This window comes from Triticum urartu, chromosome 6 (assembly GCF_003073215.2).
Source record: "Triticum urartu cultivar G1812 chromosome 6, Tu2.1, whole genome shotgun sequence".
NCBI lineage: Eukaryota > Viridiplantae > Streptophyta > Magnoliopsida > Poales > Poaceae > Triticum > Triticum urartu.
Genome location: NC_053027.1, coordinates 13,696,074 through 13,714,299, shown reverse-complemented (window position 1 = coordinate 13,714,299; position 18,226 = coordinate 13,696,074). Strand labels below are relative to the sequence as shown.

Sequence of the window (18,226 nt, the reverse complement as noted above, 5' to 3'; positions counted from 1 at the left end):
TGTCGCCTTTCTGAGCAACCATGTCTGTTAGCTATTAATTCATCTTTGGTTCGTCAAACGTCATTTGCCATTACTAACAAGGGGAAACAAATCGATGGGCGACTAGCATTAATGATGCTAAGCTCAGTTTCGTTAGCATAATCAAAGTAGGTTTGTTATCGGTTAATGAAAGTACCATTGTCTTGATTATAAACACATCAATGAATCGACGACCACCTGCACTTAAGGACAACAATAATGGCTACCCACACGTGCCAAGTCATGAAAGCATTCCAGTTAACCAAATGGACTATTCGAGCAAACATAGCATTGCTCACTGGTTTAGCCACTGACTCGAGTGCATGCAACACATATTATCGGCCCACGTAATGAGTACGGCAACAAAGTACAAAGACTAATGATATATATGCTAATACTAGGGCAACATGGGGTAAAACATGACATGCACATGGTCGTAGCGTTTGATTCATCTCCTCGTTTACTCATGCATTAACCATTAGGAGGGTCAGGTAGTTACGGAGGGCAAGATATTCATTGAAACTATGTACTTGCACATGGATGGAGAAGATGAAGAAGCGATCCATTGATGGTGAAGAAAGTTAAGATACACACCCTCCCGTTTAAAACACATTTTCCACCTCGCACACTTGCAAAAAGGACAAATATGCAACAATATGAGTGCAAAGGGGAAAACAAACTAAATTAACAACTTCAAAAACATCGAAAGAGTGTCTCTAAAGGATTATTTATGCTGTTGGATACGATCCACCCCTCCAAACCATGATTGTATTTGGGACAACATTGTCCTCTTACGGGAGGATCAGTCGGAGGCTCAAAGAAGTTAGCTGGACCGTGACACTGCTTTAAACAGGAGTTAGCTGGATGCGAGGTTGACATAAAAAAGAAAAGGAGAAATCGATGAAACACGACACTATGAAAGAGGCCTATTTTATGTCGCATTACAAATGATTGAAGCCGACCTTAGCTCACAAATACAAGCCAACACATCCGAAATACCAACGATGGAAAACCATACACATGGAGCGTGTTCCCTCGCTAAAGTTGCTATTTTTCGGGCTATATATATAAGTTGAAAATACCAACAGCAAGCAAGGTTTTTTCTTAACACAGTATAGCCGCAAGTGCTCATATATACGAGCATACACTCATCCATGAGCACTTTCAAAAGACTGAGCCGGCATATTATGTTAATATTTTACAAAGTCACCGTAGACGCCTCGTACTCGACGGGTGCGTCTCCTCCCATTGAATGTGCATCGCCAGAAATTCTAAAATAAATTCAGAATAAATATGAGCACAAGACTTGAACCCTGATGGTCTGGAGACACCGTTGTCCAGCTAAACGGTTGGTTCGCAACCATAAACAAGGGTTTTGACACCCAACTTTAGTCCGAGCGAGGGTAATGTGGACTCCAGGACTTATCGTGTAGGCGATATTGATCGATGAGGTAGGAAAAGATCGCGTATTCAGGGAAGCACGTTAATACTAGGGTATACGCTTTAAATGCCGTATTCTTTTCGTATTTATAAATCGCTGGAAGGTGGCCCAGGTCGGGGCCAGTCCCAGTTCCATCAGAGCCCCGAGTCCCGACCGACCGAGACCCGACGCCCTCACGCCTGACTCGCGGCTCCCAACCGCAGCCAGCGAGTCGTCCCTCTCCTCTCGCCGCCCCACTCCCCTCCCCTCCGCTAGGGTTCCCCGCCCCGCCGCCCCGCCCCGCCCGCGCCGCTCCGCTAGGGTTCCTCACGCCGCCGCCGCCGCCGCCGCCGCCGACCCCGCCCACCGCCCAGCCCCGTCGCCCCTCCCGCCCACCCCGACGCCACCCATAATTACACACATACATACGCATACATCCGACCCAACGCACGACCTTCGGTTGCGGCCGGTGGTTCGCCGCCGACCGCCGCCTCACGTCGCCCGCTCTCGTCCCACCCCACTCCGGCGTCGCGCCCCTCCCGCCTCGACCCCGCCCGCAGTCCCTGGGCGCTGTTTCCCCGAGGTATGACCTTTGTTCGCCCCTCCGCTGATTATCCAGGACCGTACCGATGGTTAGCCTCCGTGAATTTTGGCTGGGCGCCGGTGAGCGCCGGAGGACGGCCTAGATCCGGGCCGCCACTGTACGCTGACAGCCTGTTTTCCATGCTAGTCGGAGGTTTATATGTAAACCCTAGATTTTTCTGTGTGTTAGTGCAGCAGTGCTTTCTAGTGTAGATGCCTCATCTGTAGCGGTGGCTGGTAAGGCTTCCAGTGTCGATTCAAGTGCATTTCGACTCCCCTAGTCCGGCGCGCGCCATATTTTGATTCTGGTAGACGCAGGGGAGGGATCGTTAATAAAACCGTGTAGTTTGTTCGGGCAGTAGATTGGCAGGTAGTATTTATGAGCAAGGCGGTGTGGCGAGGAGGTACGTGGGTGTGTCGGCTAGCGGTATCACTGGTTTTGGTGAATCGAGCCAGATCCGGTCAGGTTTTGTGCACCAAACTCACATCTGTTTATAACCAGAAAGGAAAGCATGCCCCGTATTTCTTTTTTCTGCGGGAGATTTGAGATGGGAGGGCTGCGGAAATCCTGAATTGCCCTAGATTTGATAGTCAAAGGTTATGTGAACCCTAGATTTTTTTTCGCCTTGTGTGCTAGCCTAGCAGTCCTTTTTAGGTTAGATGGCTTATCTATAGTGGTAGCTGGTAAGGCTTCTAGTGTCGATTCAAGTGCATTTCGACTCCTAGTCCTGTGCGCGCCATATTTTGATTCCAGTATATGCAGGAGAGGAGCTTGATGGTTAAAATACCATATGCTTTCTTCGGGATGTAGGCAGGCAGGCAGGCATTTATGAGCTAGGGTGGTGTGGTGAGGAGGCGTGTGAGCTATGTCGGTTAGTATCACTGGTTTGGGTGAGTCGATCCTGATCCAACGGTCAGGTTTTGCTCACCAGAAACATGCCTGTCTAACCAGAAAAGAAGGCATGCCCTGTTTTATTTCTGCCGTAGATCTGAGATGGAAGGGGTGCCAAAGTCCCGAGTTGCCGTCCTCTATGCAACCACTATACAATCGTAGATTGACAGACAGTCAGTCGTGTCATCTGCAGGTTATATTCTAACATCTCAATTTGTCACTTGGCAGGTAACATTCCTCCTGTTATCCGTGTCGTTTGATGCGGTTTAATGGCGAGTAATATGCAGACTCCTGGTCCGCCTCAGGTAAGTTATCACCCCCCTCGATCGTAATGTGGTTATTCACCACATGAATGTTTCTCTTTGTTGCGTGGTCTCCAAGTTTGGTAACCCCATTAGTTTGGTAACCCCATTAATTGTCTTCCAAGCAGCCCCCCCGGCCTCCTATGATGGGTTCTACCGCACCACAAAATATGGGACAACCAATGCCCATGCAGGTAAATAAGGACATCTTATTTTGTTTTTTGCTTCCTTCTGCAGTCTGCACCTTAATAATCATATGTTAGGTTATTAATAGCTACTATGTGCTCCATTTTCAGTGGCCACCTGGTCCGCCACAACAGCCTCCTCAGTTCATGCAACCAGCGCCACAACAGTATCGGCCTGTTGGTCAGGCCATGCCAGGAGTTAACATGGGCATGCCAGGGCAGATGCAACATTTTCAGCAACCTGGGCCACATATGCCTCACTCTGGTCATGTTCCGCCTGCATCGCAAGCTGTTCCTATGCCGTACCAGGCAGCCAGACCTATGTCATCAGCTCCTATGCAGCCACAGCAGCAAGCTGTATTCCCTGGTGGACTTATGCCCACCATGGGCACCCCTATGCCGCCTCCTTCTTATACCGTATGCCTTTGTTTCTCACCGTTCCCCATTGACGAATATACATGGAATGCTTCTCCATGTCAATAATTAGAATATTCTCCTTGCTTATACAAGTTAATTATTAATACTACATTTCAGTATCAACCAACATCGGTTCCTCCTGGATCTCAACCCTGGGGCACAGTCCCGGGTCAGGGCGCCCCTCTTGTGTCGCCGATGGTGCAGCCTGGGCATCAGTCTCTCTCAGCTTCAGTGCCCCCAGTAAGTTGCTGCAGGGCCTCTGCTACATTTCCATCACTTGATTTTTGTCTACTAAAAGACCACTCTAGCATCATTCATTTTGTATGCTACTTAAAATTGGATATCCTTGCCTGTGCAACTACTCAGTTAGCAAATGTGCAGGTGAGCTCAACTGAACCTAGCTCTGCGGATTGGCAAGAGCACAGTTCAGGGGATGGAAAGAAGTAAGTCATCTTTCTATTACTTTCTGTTTTAAATAATGACTTTGTGATGTACTCCTCTTTATTCTGCTGCACCTTTTGGTCTGTCTGCTTATTTGCTTTGCTTGGTATCGTTCTTTACCTAGGTACTATTACAATAAGAGGACAAAGCAATCAAGTTGGGAGAAACCTGCTGAGTTGATGACCCCTTTGGAGGTTAGTTGTGCTTATATGTTTTATGCGTCATGTACGTTTTATATATTTCCCTTGCTTCCTAATATAGTCTTTGTTCTCATGAAGTCTTGACTTTAATTTCAGTGTGCTATTTCAACATATTGTTGTTCATTTTGTCAACATATTGATTGTCATGATCATCATTTGGTATTTAGCTGGTATAACTCATCTGTTGATATCGCAGTTCCAATGATGCTAGGCTTAAACAGTTGAGTTTTGGGCTTTGCTTGTATAAATTGATAATTTATCTGCGTCTGTAACATGCACAATTTCTGTGTTGCATGCCTGCATTTTATGTATTATTTTGTTTTCACATGACTGATATATAAATTTACAAAATTGATGAATACAATGGAACAATACTTGCATGATCCTCCTTTCTTTCATCGGCAGTAGTACACCCTAACTTTTTTCGTACGATAAGTGCAACATGTTCTCTTCCATTTTTGCCTTATCATATATATCTTGCAATTATTGCCGAGTAGCATTTACAAGTAGCCCAAAATGCATTCTTCATCTTACTCCTGCAAAGGGCAGGTGCATATATAGTAACCAAAGAAACATGGCAGTGTCTGGTAGGACGACTACATTTTGGTGTCCTCTACTTCTTTGCACTAATATTAAATTTTTGTAATGTTACAGCGGGCTGATGCTTCAACTGAATGGAAAGAATTTACTACAGCAGAAGGGCGGAAGTAAGTTCATATTGAAATTAATTGCCACAGATGTTCTGTTATTTAGTCAGCCTCAATGGATTTTCTTTATTATGTAGTCTCACTATTCTGCTGTTCCAGGTACTATTACAACAAAGTGACAAAGCAATCCAAATGGTCTATTCCTGACGAGCTAAGGGTATTTCTTTTGACGTGACATCTGTAATTATTTTGTAATAAGACATAGAATATTTTTACAATTACTTTTGGCTTTCTGTTCAGGTTGCACGTGAATTAGCAGAAAAGACATCAAATCAGCAGCCTGCCCGGGAGACTGAATCCACTACAGTTGCCCCTGTTGGATCCACTTCTGTTTCTGTGGAGCCTTCCTTACCTGCCAAACAGTCTTCATCTTTAGTAGGAACAATTGCTCCAAGCTCCCATGATGCGATAGCAAACTTGCCTCCTCCTGGTGCTGGCCCGTCGTACAATGGGGATATATCTTCTTCTAGTTCCATGCAAAACGGTGGAACAAGTGCTGCTGTGGTTGCCCCTGTTACAACGAGCACTGGAGATCCATCGGTTGCAAGTGATGCAGGGACAAACAGGTATTTGCGGATGTTTTCTCAATTTCCCTCTATTCTTCCTCACATCCTTTGAGTGCAGCTTAGGTTTTGTTAATGTGTCGAACTTTGCAGAAGCACTTATGGAAGTTCATCTGTACCTAGTACTACTGACACAAAAGTTGGAGCATCTGCTGAAGATTTGGAGGTATATTATGGCACCTTTTTGTATTTTTTTTGTAATTTATATCAAACATAGCATTGGTTGTTAGCAAGAGTTCATCTACTCGTCATTATCTTAGAATAGTTTCTTTCCTCTGTTTTATGCAAGGCCTGCACTATTAGATTTGCCCCCCCCCCCCCCCCCCCCCCCCCTCTTCTTATTTTATTGAGTTGCCGAGCTATTTTAATATCCCTGTACGTAGTCTCCTTTCCTTGTGAAAAACCATGACCATGATTACTGCAAAGTACTTACCTTATTGATCAGTTGATTTGGAGGGTTTGAGAAAGCAAAGTTACTGTAATAGCAGAGAGATGGTTTACATGCGACACATGAATAATATTTTGTGTTACTGGTATTGCTTTGTATGCTTATTAGTTTAGAACATTCTAATAGTACATGGACTGCCATTGTACCAAGTCTCATTTTGTGATTCAGTTCATAGGACTAAGAAGTTCTATTTTATTCCTTGTTTTTATTTAGGTCTGTTGAAACCATGGGCTCAATGCAACATTTAGTAGTCTCAACTTTACATTACGAAAAGTTCCTTGAATAATCCATGGTTCCTATTACTAGTATGGCAACATCATGAGTAGTCACCTTACTGCTATTTTCACACATCTCAGACATATTTGCATGTTCTGTTTTTTTAATAAATTTGAATATTTTAAATTGGACTGTACTTTCGTAGTGAGTGTAACTGCATTTTTTTTCTTTTTACATTTGTGCTGCCATGTAGTCCCTCCGTCCCATGATATAAGAGTGTTTTTCATACTACAATAATGTCAAAAATGCTCTTATATTATTGGACGGAGTGAGTAACTGTGAGAGCGTCTGTCTGTCTCAGTCCATTGATGCGAGTGCTACATTTTCTTACTGCCACCAGGAGGCCAAAAAGACGATGCCAACTGCAGGGAAGATCAATGTTACTCCGCTGGAGGATAAAACAAGTGAAGAAGAACCTGTTGTTTATGCTACTAAGTTGGTGAGGAAGACTACGGAAGTAAATTGAAAATCAGCAATTGATTTACTTTTGTGACCCTAATTTTTTTTCAAACCACAGGAAGCAAAGAATGCATTCAAGTCCCTGCTTGAATCGGCAAATGTTCAGTCAGATTGGTCATGGGATCAGGTACAGAAATTGAATTGAACTATGATTAATTAAATAAATCAAATGCCTGACAGTGATATAATCTGCCCCAGGCTATGAGAGTTATTATAAGTGACAAAAGATATGGTGCCCTGAAAACTCTTGGAGAGAGAAAGCAAGCTTTCAATGAGGTTATCATTTCTTTCTTACAAGAGATAACATCTTTACGGAATCATTTGACATTGTCTTCCTGATTTGTGGTAAACCGTCCGCTTATGGTTATATCTGCTGTTTTTGCAGTACTTAAACCAGCGGAAAAAGATTGAAGTTGAGGAGAGGCGTGTCAAGCAAAGGAAAGCACGTGATGATTTTCTCACAATGCTGGAAGTAAGATTGCTCTAGTAAGCTTTCCCTTTCCTTATTATTTTTACCATATTAAACACTTTGTTGCGTATTTCAGGAATGTAAGGACCTTACATCATCACTGAGATGGAGGTATATTCTCAAGCTCTTTTTTGTATATGACAACCAAACGGAAAGTTCCATGCTTTTCATTAATTCTAATAATTAAAGTTTCTGTTTGTTAATATGGTTCTTTCTGTTATTGTTGCATACACTTACGATGCTGTTTTTCACTGCAGCAAAGCAATTACTATGTTTGGGCATGATGAAAGGTTCAATGCTGTTGAACGCCCCAAGGAGCGTGAAGATTTATTTGAGAACTATCTCGTGGAGCTACAAAAGAAGGTTATATGATATGAAAACACTAACTTATAGTTGTGGTTGTTATACTATATAACTTGAAGAACTGATTGCTTTTGTAGTTCAATTCTTCTTTAATTGCTTTATCTCACAGATAATCCAGTATCAATGTTTTTAACTTATCATCTTTAACCAGCTTGATGTTTTGTTTGTTTCAAATAAGTAACCTGGAGTATTGGTTTGTGGTTTTGGTAATTTGCTTTGTATTCTTGATATGAACATGATGAAGAGAAATGGCCTCGTCCCAGGTTCAAGGAAACTGGAAGTGGCCCTAATAAAAGCAAAACATTGTTAGTTCGGCCTGTTTCCTGGAAATTAGACGCCTTGGCCAAAAAACATCTGCCCCTCACATACCCATGTGCCAGGCTTCAGCTCAAGGGTGGGGGATATTAAGTATTGATATTTGGAATCTTGGCCTAGTAATAATACACATAGCTCGAGGGTGGGGGATGCTCATTTTTTGTTTGCGAGCAGGTTTTCTGCTGTTTTCTCAGTTTAATTTTCCACGGGTTATTCTACTAATTGTGATTCACTTGGTGATTGTCTTTCTGATTCCCTTGAACCAAACAAAGGAATGGATTAATGATCCTATGATGAATCAGTACTGAAACAATATAAATCACTTTCTCAGAATGACAGATTTCTGACTTTTTCCAACAAGTACAACGTTGTGAGTTTTTTTGATGGAAAACTATTCTATGTGGTTTTTATATGTTGTAGCCTAAAATATATCACATGGTGATCTTTATCTAATATGTGTTGTGTTGCATTGTAGGAAAAAGCAAAGGCTGCTGAAGAGCACAAAAGACGAATAGCAGAATATAGAGAATTTCTTGAGTCATGTGATTTCATCAAGGTTATTTCTTTGACCTTATCATCTAGTGAATTAGTATATGTTCACTTGCTCAGAGTGTCATCATTGTGAGATTGTATGCTCAGGCAAACACCCAGTGGCGAAAAGTTCAAGATCGGCTAGAGGATGATGAACGCTATGCTCGACTTGAGAAGATTGACCGCTTGGATGTTTTTCAAGTTTGTATCTTCTGCACTCTATATCATTTTTTCTCATTTTGTGGCTTAACAAAACATCTCTGTTTGTTACAGGACTATATAAGGCATCTTGAAAAAGAAGAGGAAGAACAGAAGAGAATTCGGAAGGTTTGTTGTTATCTTCATCACTAATATATTTCTAATGCTTTACTGATATGGACGTAATTGTCGGTACTCTGCAAATACAGGAGCAATTAAGGAGACAAGAACGGAAAAACCGCGATGAGTTTCGGAAGATGATGGAAGAACATGTTGCTGATGGCACACTTAACGCAAAAACTTACTGGCGTGACTACTGTTCACAGGTTATTGAAATATTTACTTCCGTAATGGGTTAAAAGGAAATAATTTTTCTTTCACTGGCGCCTCTCAACTCTAAAACCAGATAGAATTGTCGCTCAACTGTCATACCATAACACTGTCTGTTCATCACTGACTATTTCAAAGTTGCTTTGGTCCACCTACATTCCAGATCTCTGCCTCTGTGATATGGGGAATACCCTATAGCAGGTGTAGGGCGCATTAAGCAGTAGGACAGGCTAAACTGTAGCAGTAGTTGGGATCGCAATAGAAGATGCTCTGTTCAACCAAGTCTGCAGGTTGATAGGTTCGTAACAGCTTAGGATTAGAGTCATGTTAGGATTTCCCTTCTTTTGTGTTGAGTTGAAATATCTGACATATAAGCAGCTATTGGCTGTATGCGAATCTTAAGTTATCAATTTAGATTACTCTCGTCCCTGAACTCTCTTCTCCTTAAGAAGCTGCTGCCTGTGTTGCTGGCTATGGTGTCTACCTGTGTGTGTTCTTCTGCCCTCATGCTCCTGATGGTCACAGCTATGCCATCCATTAGAAGCTCTGACATCCATGTATATGACACAGCATCTTAAGTAAAACACAGTGATTATGTTGATGAATTTTGGCTTTTTAATGACTTGCTGACCGGATGCTGAATCGCTTCTTGCGTGTGAAAAGCCTTGTATAGGTAGGTGCTGTGTTGTTCAAAACAAGGGTGACATTGGCCCAGGGATGAAAATAGTTGAAAGACAAACTTTGTCTGGTCTTATAGTTGAGGGTAGTGGATGTTGCCAATAGTCGAGGGATGAAGAGTACACTTTTTCCTAAATCAAATGTTAAACGGGTTTATCCTGATTCCTTAAATTTATCATTTTACAGATAAAAGATTCACGTGCTTACCTGGCAGTTGCTTCAAACTTGTCTGGCTCGATGCCAAAAGAACTCTTTGATGATGTCATGGAGGAGCTTGATAAGCAGGTTAATTTCGCAAAACTCTGATGACATTATTGTGATAATTTATCAATTTGTGAACGTCCTACTACAGTTTATCTGTTTTAGTTCTTGGATTGGTGGTTCCTATTTTGTATCAAAGGTCGACAAACTTTGATAAATGCTGCACCGATCCCTGTTTTGTATCGAAGATCGACAAACTTTGATAAATGCTGCACTGAAATGTTTGTTTTGAGGAAGCACTGAAATGTTAAACAATCATTTAAAAGGCACGGTGTTAATCACTTAGTAAGCTAGCTAAATACACTTGCTTTGCCACTGATAAAAAACATGTAGACCTAATCATGTTAAGCAACTGTTAACCTCTCAGCCAGCTCTGTTCTTTAGCTTGCTGCTACGCTCAACCAAGTTTTTCTTACTGATAAAAAATTCTGCATTCATGCTCCATGTTTATTAAAGACTTTTTGGGCCGTGGTTAAGTTATGGGTGAAGTTTATTGTCTTTCTGTTAGTTAAATTGCTATTTTTAGGTCTTTTTTAGCATGCTGGGATAGAGAAACCCTTTTATATGTTAGTAAAGAATACCTATCATTGGAAAATAGCTTGGAGCTTGCATCATTGTTTGGGGAACTGATACACTGATGAACAAGAAATTGATATTCCTGCTGCCATCATCTATACACCGATGAAATTTTTTTGATAACCCTGCTGCCATCATCTTGGGGATGCCCTAACGCTTATACCAATAAAAATGGTACTCCCTCCGTCTCATAATGTAAGACGTTTTTTGACACTACACTATATTGTAAAAAAACGTCCTACATTATGGGACAGAGGGAGTAAAATTGACGGTCCTCTTTTCGGTAATTGAACTTGCTCTTTTACCTCTTAAATAAGTTGGAATAATTTGGAACAGTGTTTTTATTTTTCATGGCGTCAGTTTTCTTCAAAAGGAAACTTGCTCTAAGTTGGGCGGTTTTGGGACAGAGTCTTCTCTTTTATGGTGGCAACGTGGGAGATTATCTATCAGATCATGCCAATTGTGTCTATTTGTTTTCTGATGGTGATGATTCAATCAGGAACGGTACAGCTTTACTTGCTGTTCCATCTGATAATCGCTTTTCGTTTTTCAAATTTGAATAGTTAAATCTCAGTTGAATTATAATAATAATGGATTCTTGTATATTCTGCTCTTTCATGATCGTTCGCGCTCTGCAGCTGCAAGCTTATATCATTAATATGCCCAATTAGGTTGGGTCATATTATTCAAATTTGGTTGAAAATTCTGTAAAATTTCACTTGTTGATTTATTTGATGTTCTTGTTTTGAATAAATCTGGTGTGTGTTTCGTTTATATTTAATTCATGTTACAATCCCATATATAGCTGTGTTCCATTTTTGACCATGCGAACTGATGGTTTCTAATATTTTCTTTTCAGTATCAAGATGATAGGGCTTTAATTAAAGATGAAGTGAAATCTGGAAAGGTACCTTTTCATTTAAAAGCGTGGTGCATTATATGGTACAGTTTTGTATGTAACATCAGATGTGTGGTTGACAACCTTCTAATTTCTAGATTCCTATGTTGGCCTCATGGACATTAGAGGACTTCCAAGCTGCTGTTACCGAGGACGAAAAATATAAAGGAGTGTCGAACATAAATATCAAGGTGCGGTTTTACACTTTTATCATTGTTAGAAGATATTCTTGAGATGTTCCCAGTGGTATTTTTGCTATACAAGTGATTGTACCAATGAGTTTTAGCTATGACTGACAATGTTGCTTCTTTTTTGTGGATGTGATCCAGCTTATTTATGAGGACCAAATTGAAAGGCTCAAGGAAAAGGATCTAAAGGAGGCCAAGAAGCGTCAGCGACTGGGTGATAATTTTCTGGATCTACTGTATTCAATCAAGGTATTGATAGCATCAATATTTGCCACACAGTTGTTTGGCCACATTAAAATAGTCCGGTTATATGTAGCAAAAAGCACAGGATTATTACATTAATGTTGTACTCCCTCTGTTCTGGTTTGTAAGCCCCCCTAGTATCTTTGGTCAGACTTTGAGCATGAATTGAACTAATAAAATGAGTTACATGTACCAAAAACCTATGTTTTTAAGGCGACGCTTCGCTTTAAGGCGCTGGGGGGCGCCTAAAGCGGGCATATTTGCAAAGCGCGCGCGTGGGGGGGCCTAAAACGGACGCCTTAAAAACATAGCCAAAAACACAATTGGAAACTTCTTTCCGATGCAAATCCAATAGTATACTTTCTGTGGCATATAACTTATATTTTGCTAGTCAAATTCATGGTCAAAGTTTGACCCGGAAGGGAGTGAGTAACATAGTAGTGTTCGACATAAAGCTTTTGTTCACTAGTACCAGCAGAACCTTTAGTGCATCTTTGCTTTTGTACTGGAAGCACTAGTTATCGGTACGGTAAAGGAAAAAACTAAGCAAACACTTACTAACACTGGTTATTGGTATTTATGTTAAAAAACCGTCTATGGTTAGTTATCTACTTTCTGAATTGCTTGATATGGTCGTACATAGACTTCCTTTGATGCACAAATAGTGTATGAATTGTGGCCACAAATGATGCTGGTATTGACATCTGTAGAATGCAAATATAACAAAGTGTCTCGTTCCAGTACACATCTTCTTGGGGCCTTATATCACCCTAGTTAGTCACGAGCTGTAGTAAGCTGTTTTGATAATTGACTGGACTCTAGTTATCCAGGACTTGAATTTGGGTTCTAACTTGTAAATGTTAGATAACGGCTCAGGATCCTACTATAGTCCTAGTGCTAGACCATGTCGTTCCAAAAACTTTTAGTATAATTTAAATTTCCCCTCACTTCAGTTTCTCTGCAAATATCAAATCATTATCGATAGTAGTTCCTTATCTGTTTAGGCCATATATGGGAAAACTGTCCAGAATTGTTCAAGGTAACCATAACCTTTTGGGATCATATACATCAATCTATGTTTTGCTCTTGCTTCACTGAGAGCAACCGTATCCTTGGTTAAATCATGTTTTCAGTGAGATACGTTGAGGAATGTTGTCCTTTTGGTCTAATTTATCTTTTTCTGTGAAAAATTGTAGGAAATTACTGCTGCTTCAACATGGGATGATTCTAAATCACTATTTGATGATACCCAGGAATACAGGTACCGGCTATCCTCTTAAGTATTATGTGAAGTAGCTAACATTGAGCCATGCCACCTTGTTACAGAAACACTGTCATGAGTCCTCCCTGTGTCATGGTGCAATACATATAATTTTGTAGTTGTGGCAAGTGGTTACTGGGCTAATTCTGGTTGCACGTAAAATTTTAGAGTGTGGTCTGCAAAAAATAAGCTGAGTTGGTTGATCTGAAAATAATTGTTTGTGAAGCTACTGACATTTTGATTTGTAATAAGTCTGCACAATTATAAGTTACGATATAGTCAATTTTAAATGGAGAGATAATCATAGCACTTTGTTCACCTTCCAAACCAAGTGTTAGCCTGATAGGCTGCATGCAGAGGTTGACCCGCGCAGCAATTGGCTGCATGCAAAACCGACTTGAAAGATGGCGCTGATTAGGGCAAGCTGATTGGTAGTTGCCATCCTAAAAAGCCTCACGTAATTGTCATTAATAACCTGCCTTGGTTCTAGCCAACGGGCATTTTAAATCCGGACGGAGTTAGTATTAGCTTGGAGATCTGTCCATTTGGGATTGTTTGGGCCCTGATTACCTACGCAAAATTGGATCATATACCAGGACAAGCAAAATGCTGGTTTTGGCATTGGATCTTGACAAATGCTCCTCTCTGAAATTCAATTGAGGGCAATATGTATTTATATTTGTTATTTTTGCCCCTTGGGATATGGATTGATTTTGTCTGTTGTATATGTCGCATAGGGATCTGGGTGGCGAGACATATGCTAAAGAGCTTTTTGAAGAGTATATTGCCCGCCTCAAAGAAAGGCTTAAAGAGAAAGAGCGCATGAGGGAAGAAGAGAAGGTAATGTTACTGTTTTGTAGAATCATTTACCATTTAGTCCTATTATAATTTGCTGTTTGGTTCATGTTATTATGCTTATTTGTTTTGTTTTGCGGGCATCTATTAGAAATGATATTTATCTACTACTTGCATGTTTTCTGAACTTTCTCTTGTATTTTTCCGCACTCTCCTCACTCCCTCTTGTTTTGTGGGTGGTGGAAAAAGTGCATGAAGTGCACATGTACCGTAGCCATGCTTGCTACCAACTAGAAGTGGCACCTGAATGTATGGCTCTATGCCTGTGCTACGTTACAAATTCTGTGCGCGCCAACAATTTGGCGAACAAATCTGCTGCCCTCGTTTTTCCAGCCAAAAAATTAGTGTGGTTCTGCAAATTGGATCTCAATCCAAACATGGGCCTATGGTACCTGTCAATGCCAATATATTGGAAGGGCAAGTCCTGGTGACCATCCAAATAGCCACTATATGAACTTATTAGCTGCCCAAATGTAAACATGAGTGCAACTTAACTGCATGTATTGTTTACCTACATATGCTTTATGCATGTTTTCTTCTATGCAGGCGAAGAAAGAGAAAGACCGTGAAGAGAGAGACAAGAAGAAAGAGAAGGAAAAGGAAAAGAAGGAGAAAGATCGCAAAGAAAAAGAAAGAGACCGAGAGAAGGAAAGAGAAAAGGAAAAAGGAAAAGACCGGTCAAGGAGAGATGAAATGGATATTGATGATGATGTGGAAATTCATGCCTCGAAAGATAAGAAACGAGAGAAGGATAAAGAAAAGAAGCATAAAAGGCGCCACCATGACACCACAGATTCTGAAAGGGATGAGAAGGATGACTCGAGGAAATCTCGAAGGCATAGCAGTGATCGCAAGAAATCTAGGAAGGTATAACATTTGGTATCCTTTTGTCCAAATCAAGGTACTTAGAATATGGTTGGCAGATTGCCTCCAACACCTAGTCAATTCAAGTCTTCTTCGCGCCAAATTTAGTGCTCCCAAATTCGCAATATGTGTTAGTGAACTAAGAACATTGTTGCCTTTGTGTCGTGATGTTTAAATATGTGGACGGTTTGGTGAGGCATGTGCGTATGTATTGTTGCACATTGATATACATTAGTTTCAAATTAATGGTGAACTTGAGATATTGCCAGTATATGATGTTTGTTTTATTTAAAATATCCATTGCATAAATCATATCGAGAATTAGCATGGTTGTAATTCATGCGCTTCAGGCATCAATACCACATGAATATTGGTGATGGTGATAATTATCTGGTAACTACTTAACCAAGGCATGTAATCTTACATGACAATTGACATCTGTCACAAGGGCCAAGGGGAGGGTCCAATTCTAATTCTTGGTCAGGGACAAGCAAGTGTAGGACTTGCCTCCTTCATGCATCCCTCCTGCCCAAGGGTCATCTAAGATCAACTCTAACTTTGGACTTGGGGCAATTCTCACCAATGCAATTTGCTTGCTTTCTAAAGGGGGGTTTAATAAGGGGGCAGTTCTGGGGAGGATTGCAAGATGATTTTTTGATGTATCAACTATTTGCATCACTTGTGTCTTGAGAAGGGGTGATGGCTAAAGCCGATGAGAATGTTTGTCATTCATGCAGCATACCGATGCTTATGATGATTTTTTGATCTATCAAATATTTGCATGTACACTGTGTGTCTTGAGAGGGGTGAATGTCTAGCTGATGTTGAGATTTGTTTATCATTTTATGCAGCACACCCATGCTTCAGACTCAGATAGTGAAAACCGGCATAGAAGACACAAAAAGGATCGAGATAGTTCCCGCAAAAATGGTGGGCATGAGGAGCTTGAAGACGGTGAACTTGGAGAAGATGGGGAGATCCATTAGGCTTTGCTTTTACCTCCAAGATTTGTCAGTACTTACAACTGTCCCTTGTCATGTTCTCAATTGCTGCTATTTTGTCTTATTCTGCTTAATAACTGACTAGTGTTATAATTACGGAAAATTAATGCCTACATTTTTGTCATCTTCTGGAATCTACTCATTATTCTGCCTTTCTGCAGTAGCATAAAACTGGTTGGCCTATACTTTTGACCTTGCTCAGGGGAGCTTTGTCGTCTAACTTTTGTGGTGTAGCGGTGCATTTAGCTCGGACGATTTAGTGTATGTTTGCAAGTTACTAGTTTTATGCTTATATCACTAAACAAGTTTCTTACTGACAATTTTGGGTGAGACATCAGAGTTTGGGTAGTGGTGTCCTGATTGTAGGCAATATGGTTTTTGACAAAGCCAGTGATGGACAGTTCCATGCGCCTGCTACCATTGATTCAGCATGGACATGGATGCCTGTAGCCGCACTAACAACACTTGTTTGCAAGAGGGGCAGCCGCTGCAGCAGTTCATCATCTTTCACAGCAATGAGTAATTTGACAGTTCTGTCATGAGGGGATTTAGGTTTGATGAGATTGTAAGATGTGTACATGCGTATGCATGAATGCATACTCATAGTCAGCTGATCTTGTCACAGGATGCCTGGTTTTACTGGCAAGATGTTCCGAGTAGAGATGCAAGCGGCGCCGCAGCAACTGCCCTGTTCCGCCGGCTTTCAGCTGTAGTAGTTTTCTCGTGTCATTAGTATAATTTGTACTGTGATAGCTGCTTAACTAGCTGTTGCTGGCGCACCTCTTGCATCCTAGTTTTGAGTGTAGCTATCATCAACTTGATTTCTACAGTGAAGTATATACACGTTTTGTTTGTGTGTTATTAATCCTTGTAACCCAGCCGTTCAGAATGTTGTGTGTTAATGCTTGTAACCCAGCCGTTCAGAATGTTGTGTGTTAATGCTTGTAACCCAGCCGAAGAGGGTTAGCTGTTAGCCATGGTGTGCAGCTTATATATTATTGAACGGTAAGGTTTATACATTCTGTTTATGCAGGGAAGCGGCTGTTTGGTTTCCGGTTATTGTTGCTCTCTGTTGGTGAATCATGTTCTGCAGTATATCTATTTTCGGCCTGTAAGGTTTATATGATCTGTTTATGGAACTTTGCGTAAGTTCAGTTGTGTGTTATTGTTTTAATCACATACTGCTTGAGCTATACATTCTTCTGTCAGTTTGTACTGCTGAACACAGCTTATTGACTGCCTTGCGGTTACATCTAGCATAGATTTGGACTTTGCTGGTTGTCACATGTTTATACTTTAGAAGGGGTTATGTAAAATTCACTGCCGAACATGAGTAATAGCTGTTGTAGGTGTCCACAATTTGTTAGGCAATAGTTGTATCAAGATTGATCTGTGTCGGTGCCATGGCAGTTATGATGGTGTGAGCTAAAGTGAATGTGAGGAAAGAGTTCCTTATTTAAGACTATTAAATTATTTTGTTTTTGACACTGAAAACTATTCTCTTTGCTAACTAACAAAGATTCTAGATTTTATGCCCTTTATATGACACTTTTGTCCATTTTTCCATCTAACTATTAAATTGCATGTAAAAAGACACTTCTACCTTCGTGTATGTTGGCTAAGGTGTGTACGCCGATGCTACCAGTGGAAGTAGTTTCTCGACGAGGTGCCTGGCCGGTGCTATTCGGCACAGTAACACTCGTAGATAGACAAAAATTCGCTTGGTAATTTTCAATTAGTACGCCGGGCTAGACGTACAAATGGAAGCTGGATTCCTATTGCCAAGCAGCCTGATCGATTCTAGCCGAACTAGCTAGCACGCGAAGCTAGTTTTGCACTAGCTAGCCTGATCGATTGATGGCTGCTCGTGCATCTGCAGCTACAATATGTGTTCTCTTAATATGCGTGTAAGTGTAGGGCGTGTCGAGCATGGTCGGGCGAGCTGGAGGTGTCTCTTTTTTATGGTCTGCCTAGGTCTCAGTTGATTAAGACTTAACCAAGAGTCAAGTGATGTAGTATACAAAAAAGAAAAGAAAAAAACTGAAACGAATATTTTGTACGAATCTTCATGCAAGATGTAGCGGATACAGCATTGACTGAGACTTAACCAAGTCTTAATGATATACTCCCCGGTCCAAAAATATGTGTCTTAAATTTAGTTCAATTTTATATTAAAGGTAGTACAAGGTTGAGACACTTATTTAGGAACGGAAGGAGTAGTATACAAGAAAAAAAAACTGAAACAAATATTTTGTACAAATTTCTATGCAAGATCTAGGGGATAT

General features: G+C 40.9%; 1 protein-coding gene across 4 annotated transcripts; it reads left to right on the top strand.

The window, feature by feature from the left end:
• The first annotated feature begins 1,777 nt into the window (after positions 1 to 1,777).
• On the top strand, positions 1,778 to 17,200 carry LOC125513560 (pre-mRNA-processing protein 40A). Of its 4 annotated transcripts, none has more exons than XM_048678687.1 (30): positions 1,782 to 2,021; positions 3,141 to 3,217; positions 3,343 to 3,408; positions 3,511 to 3,816; positions 3,934 to 4,056; positions 4,198 to 4,259; positions 4,382 to 4,451; positions 5,112 to 5,164; positions 5,264 to 5,321; positions 5,405 to 5,730; positions 5,821 to 5,893; positions 6,792 to 6,890; positions 6,969 to 7,037; positions 7,109 to 7,186; positions 7,296 to 7,382; positions 7,456 to 7,490; positions 7,637 to 7,742; positions 8,533 to 8,613; positions 8,697 to 8,789; positions 8,862 to 8,915; positions 8,996 to 9,112; positions 9,981 to 10,079; positions 11,491 to 11,538; positions 11,628 to 11,720; positions 11,859 to 11,966; positions 13,157 to 13,221; positions 13,959 to 14,061; positions 14,623 to 14,943; positions 15,792 to 15,950; positions 16,975 to 17,200. In XM_048678687.1, the coding sequence occupies exons 2-29, from the start codon at positions 3,182 to 3,184 to the stop codon at positions 15,924 to 15,926; spliced, it is 2,964 nt and encodes a 987-aa protein (XP_048534644.1). In that variant the 5' UTR covers positions 1,782 to 2,021; positions 3,141 to 3,181; the 3' UTR covers positions 15,927 to 15,950; positions 16,975 to 17,200. The 4 variants fall into 4 exon arrangements, with proteins under 4 accessions (XP_048534646.1, XP_048534644.1, XP_048534645.1 ...); XM_048678688.1 differs by lacking the exon at positions 16,975 to 17,200 and adding an exon at positions 16,567 to 16,802; XM_048678689.1 differs by lacking the exon at positions 16,975 to 17,200 and having other exon boundaries at positions 1,778 to 2,021; positions 14,623 to 14,977; positions 15,792 to 16,065.
• The last annotated feature ends 1,026 nt before the right edge of the window (positions 17,201 to 18,226 follow it).

Coding starts and splice junctions, on each gene's coding strand:
- LOC125513560 (XM_048678687.1), top strand. CDS start 3,182: ATGGCGAGTAATATGCAGACTCCTGGTCCGCCTCAG. Junction 3,817..3,933: donor TGCCGCCTCCTTCTTATACC/GTATGCCTTTGT, acceptor ACTACATTTCAG/TATCAACCAACATCGGTTCC. Junction 4,260..4,381: donor AGTTCAGGGGATGGAAAGAA/GTAAGTCATCTT, acceptor TTCTTTACCTAG/GTACTATTACAATAAGAGGA.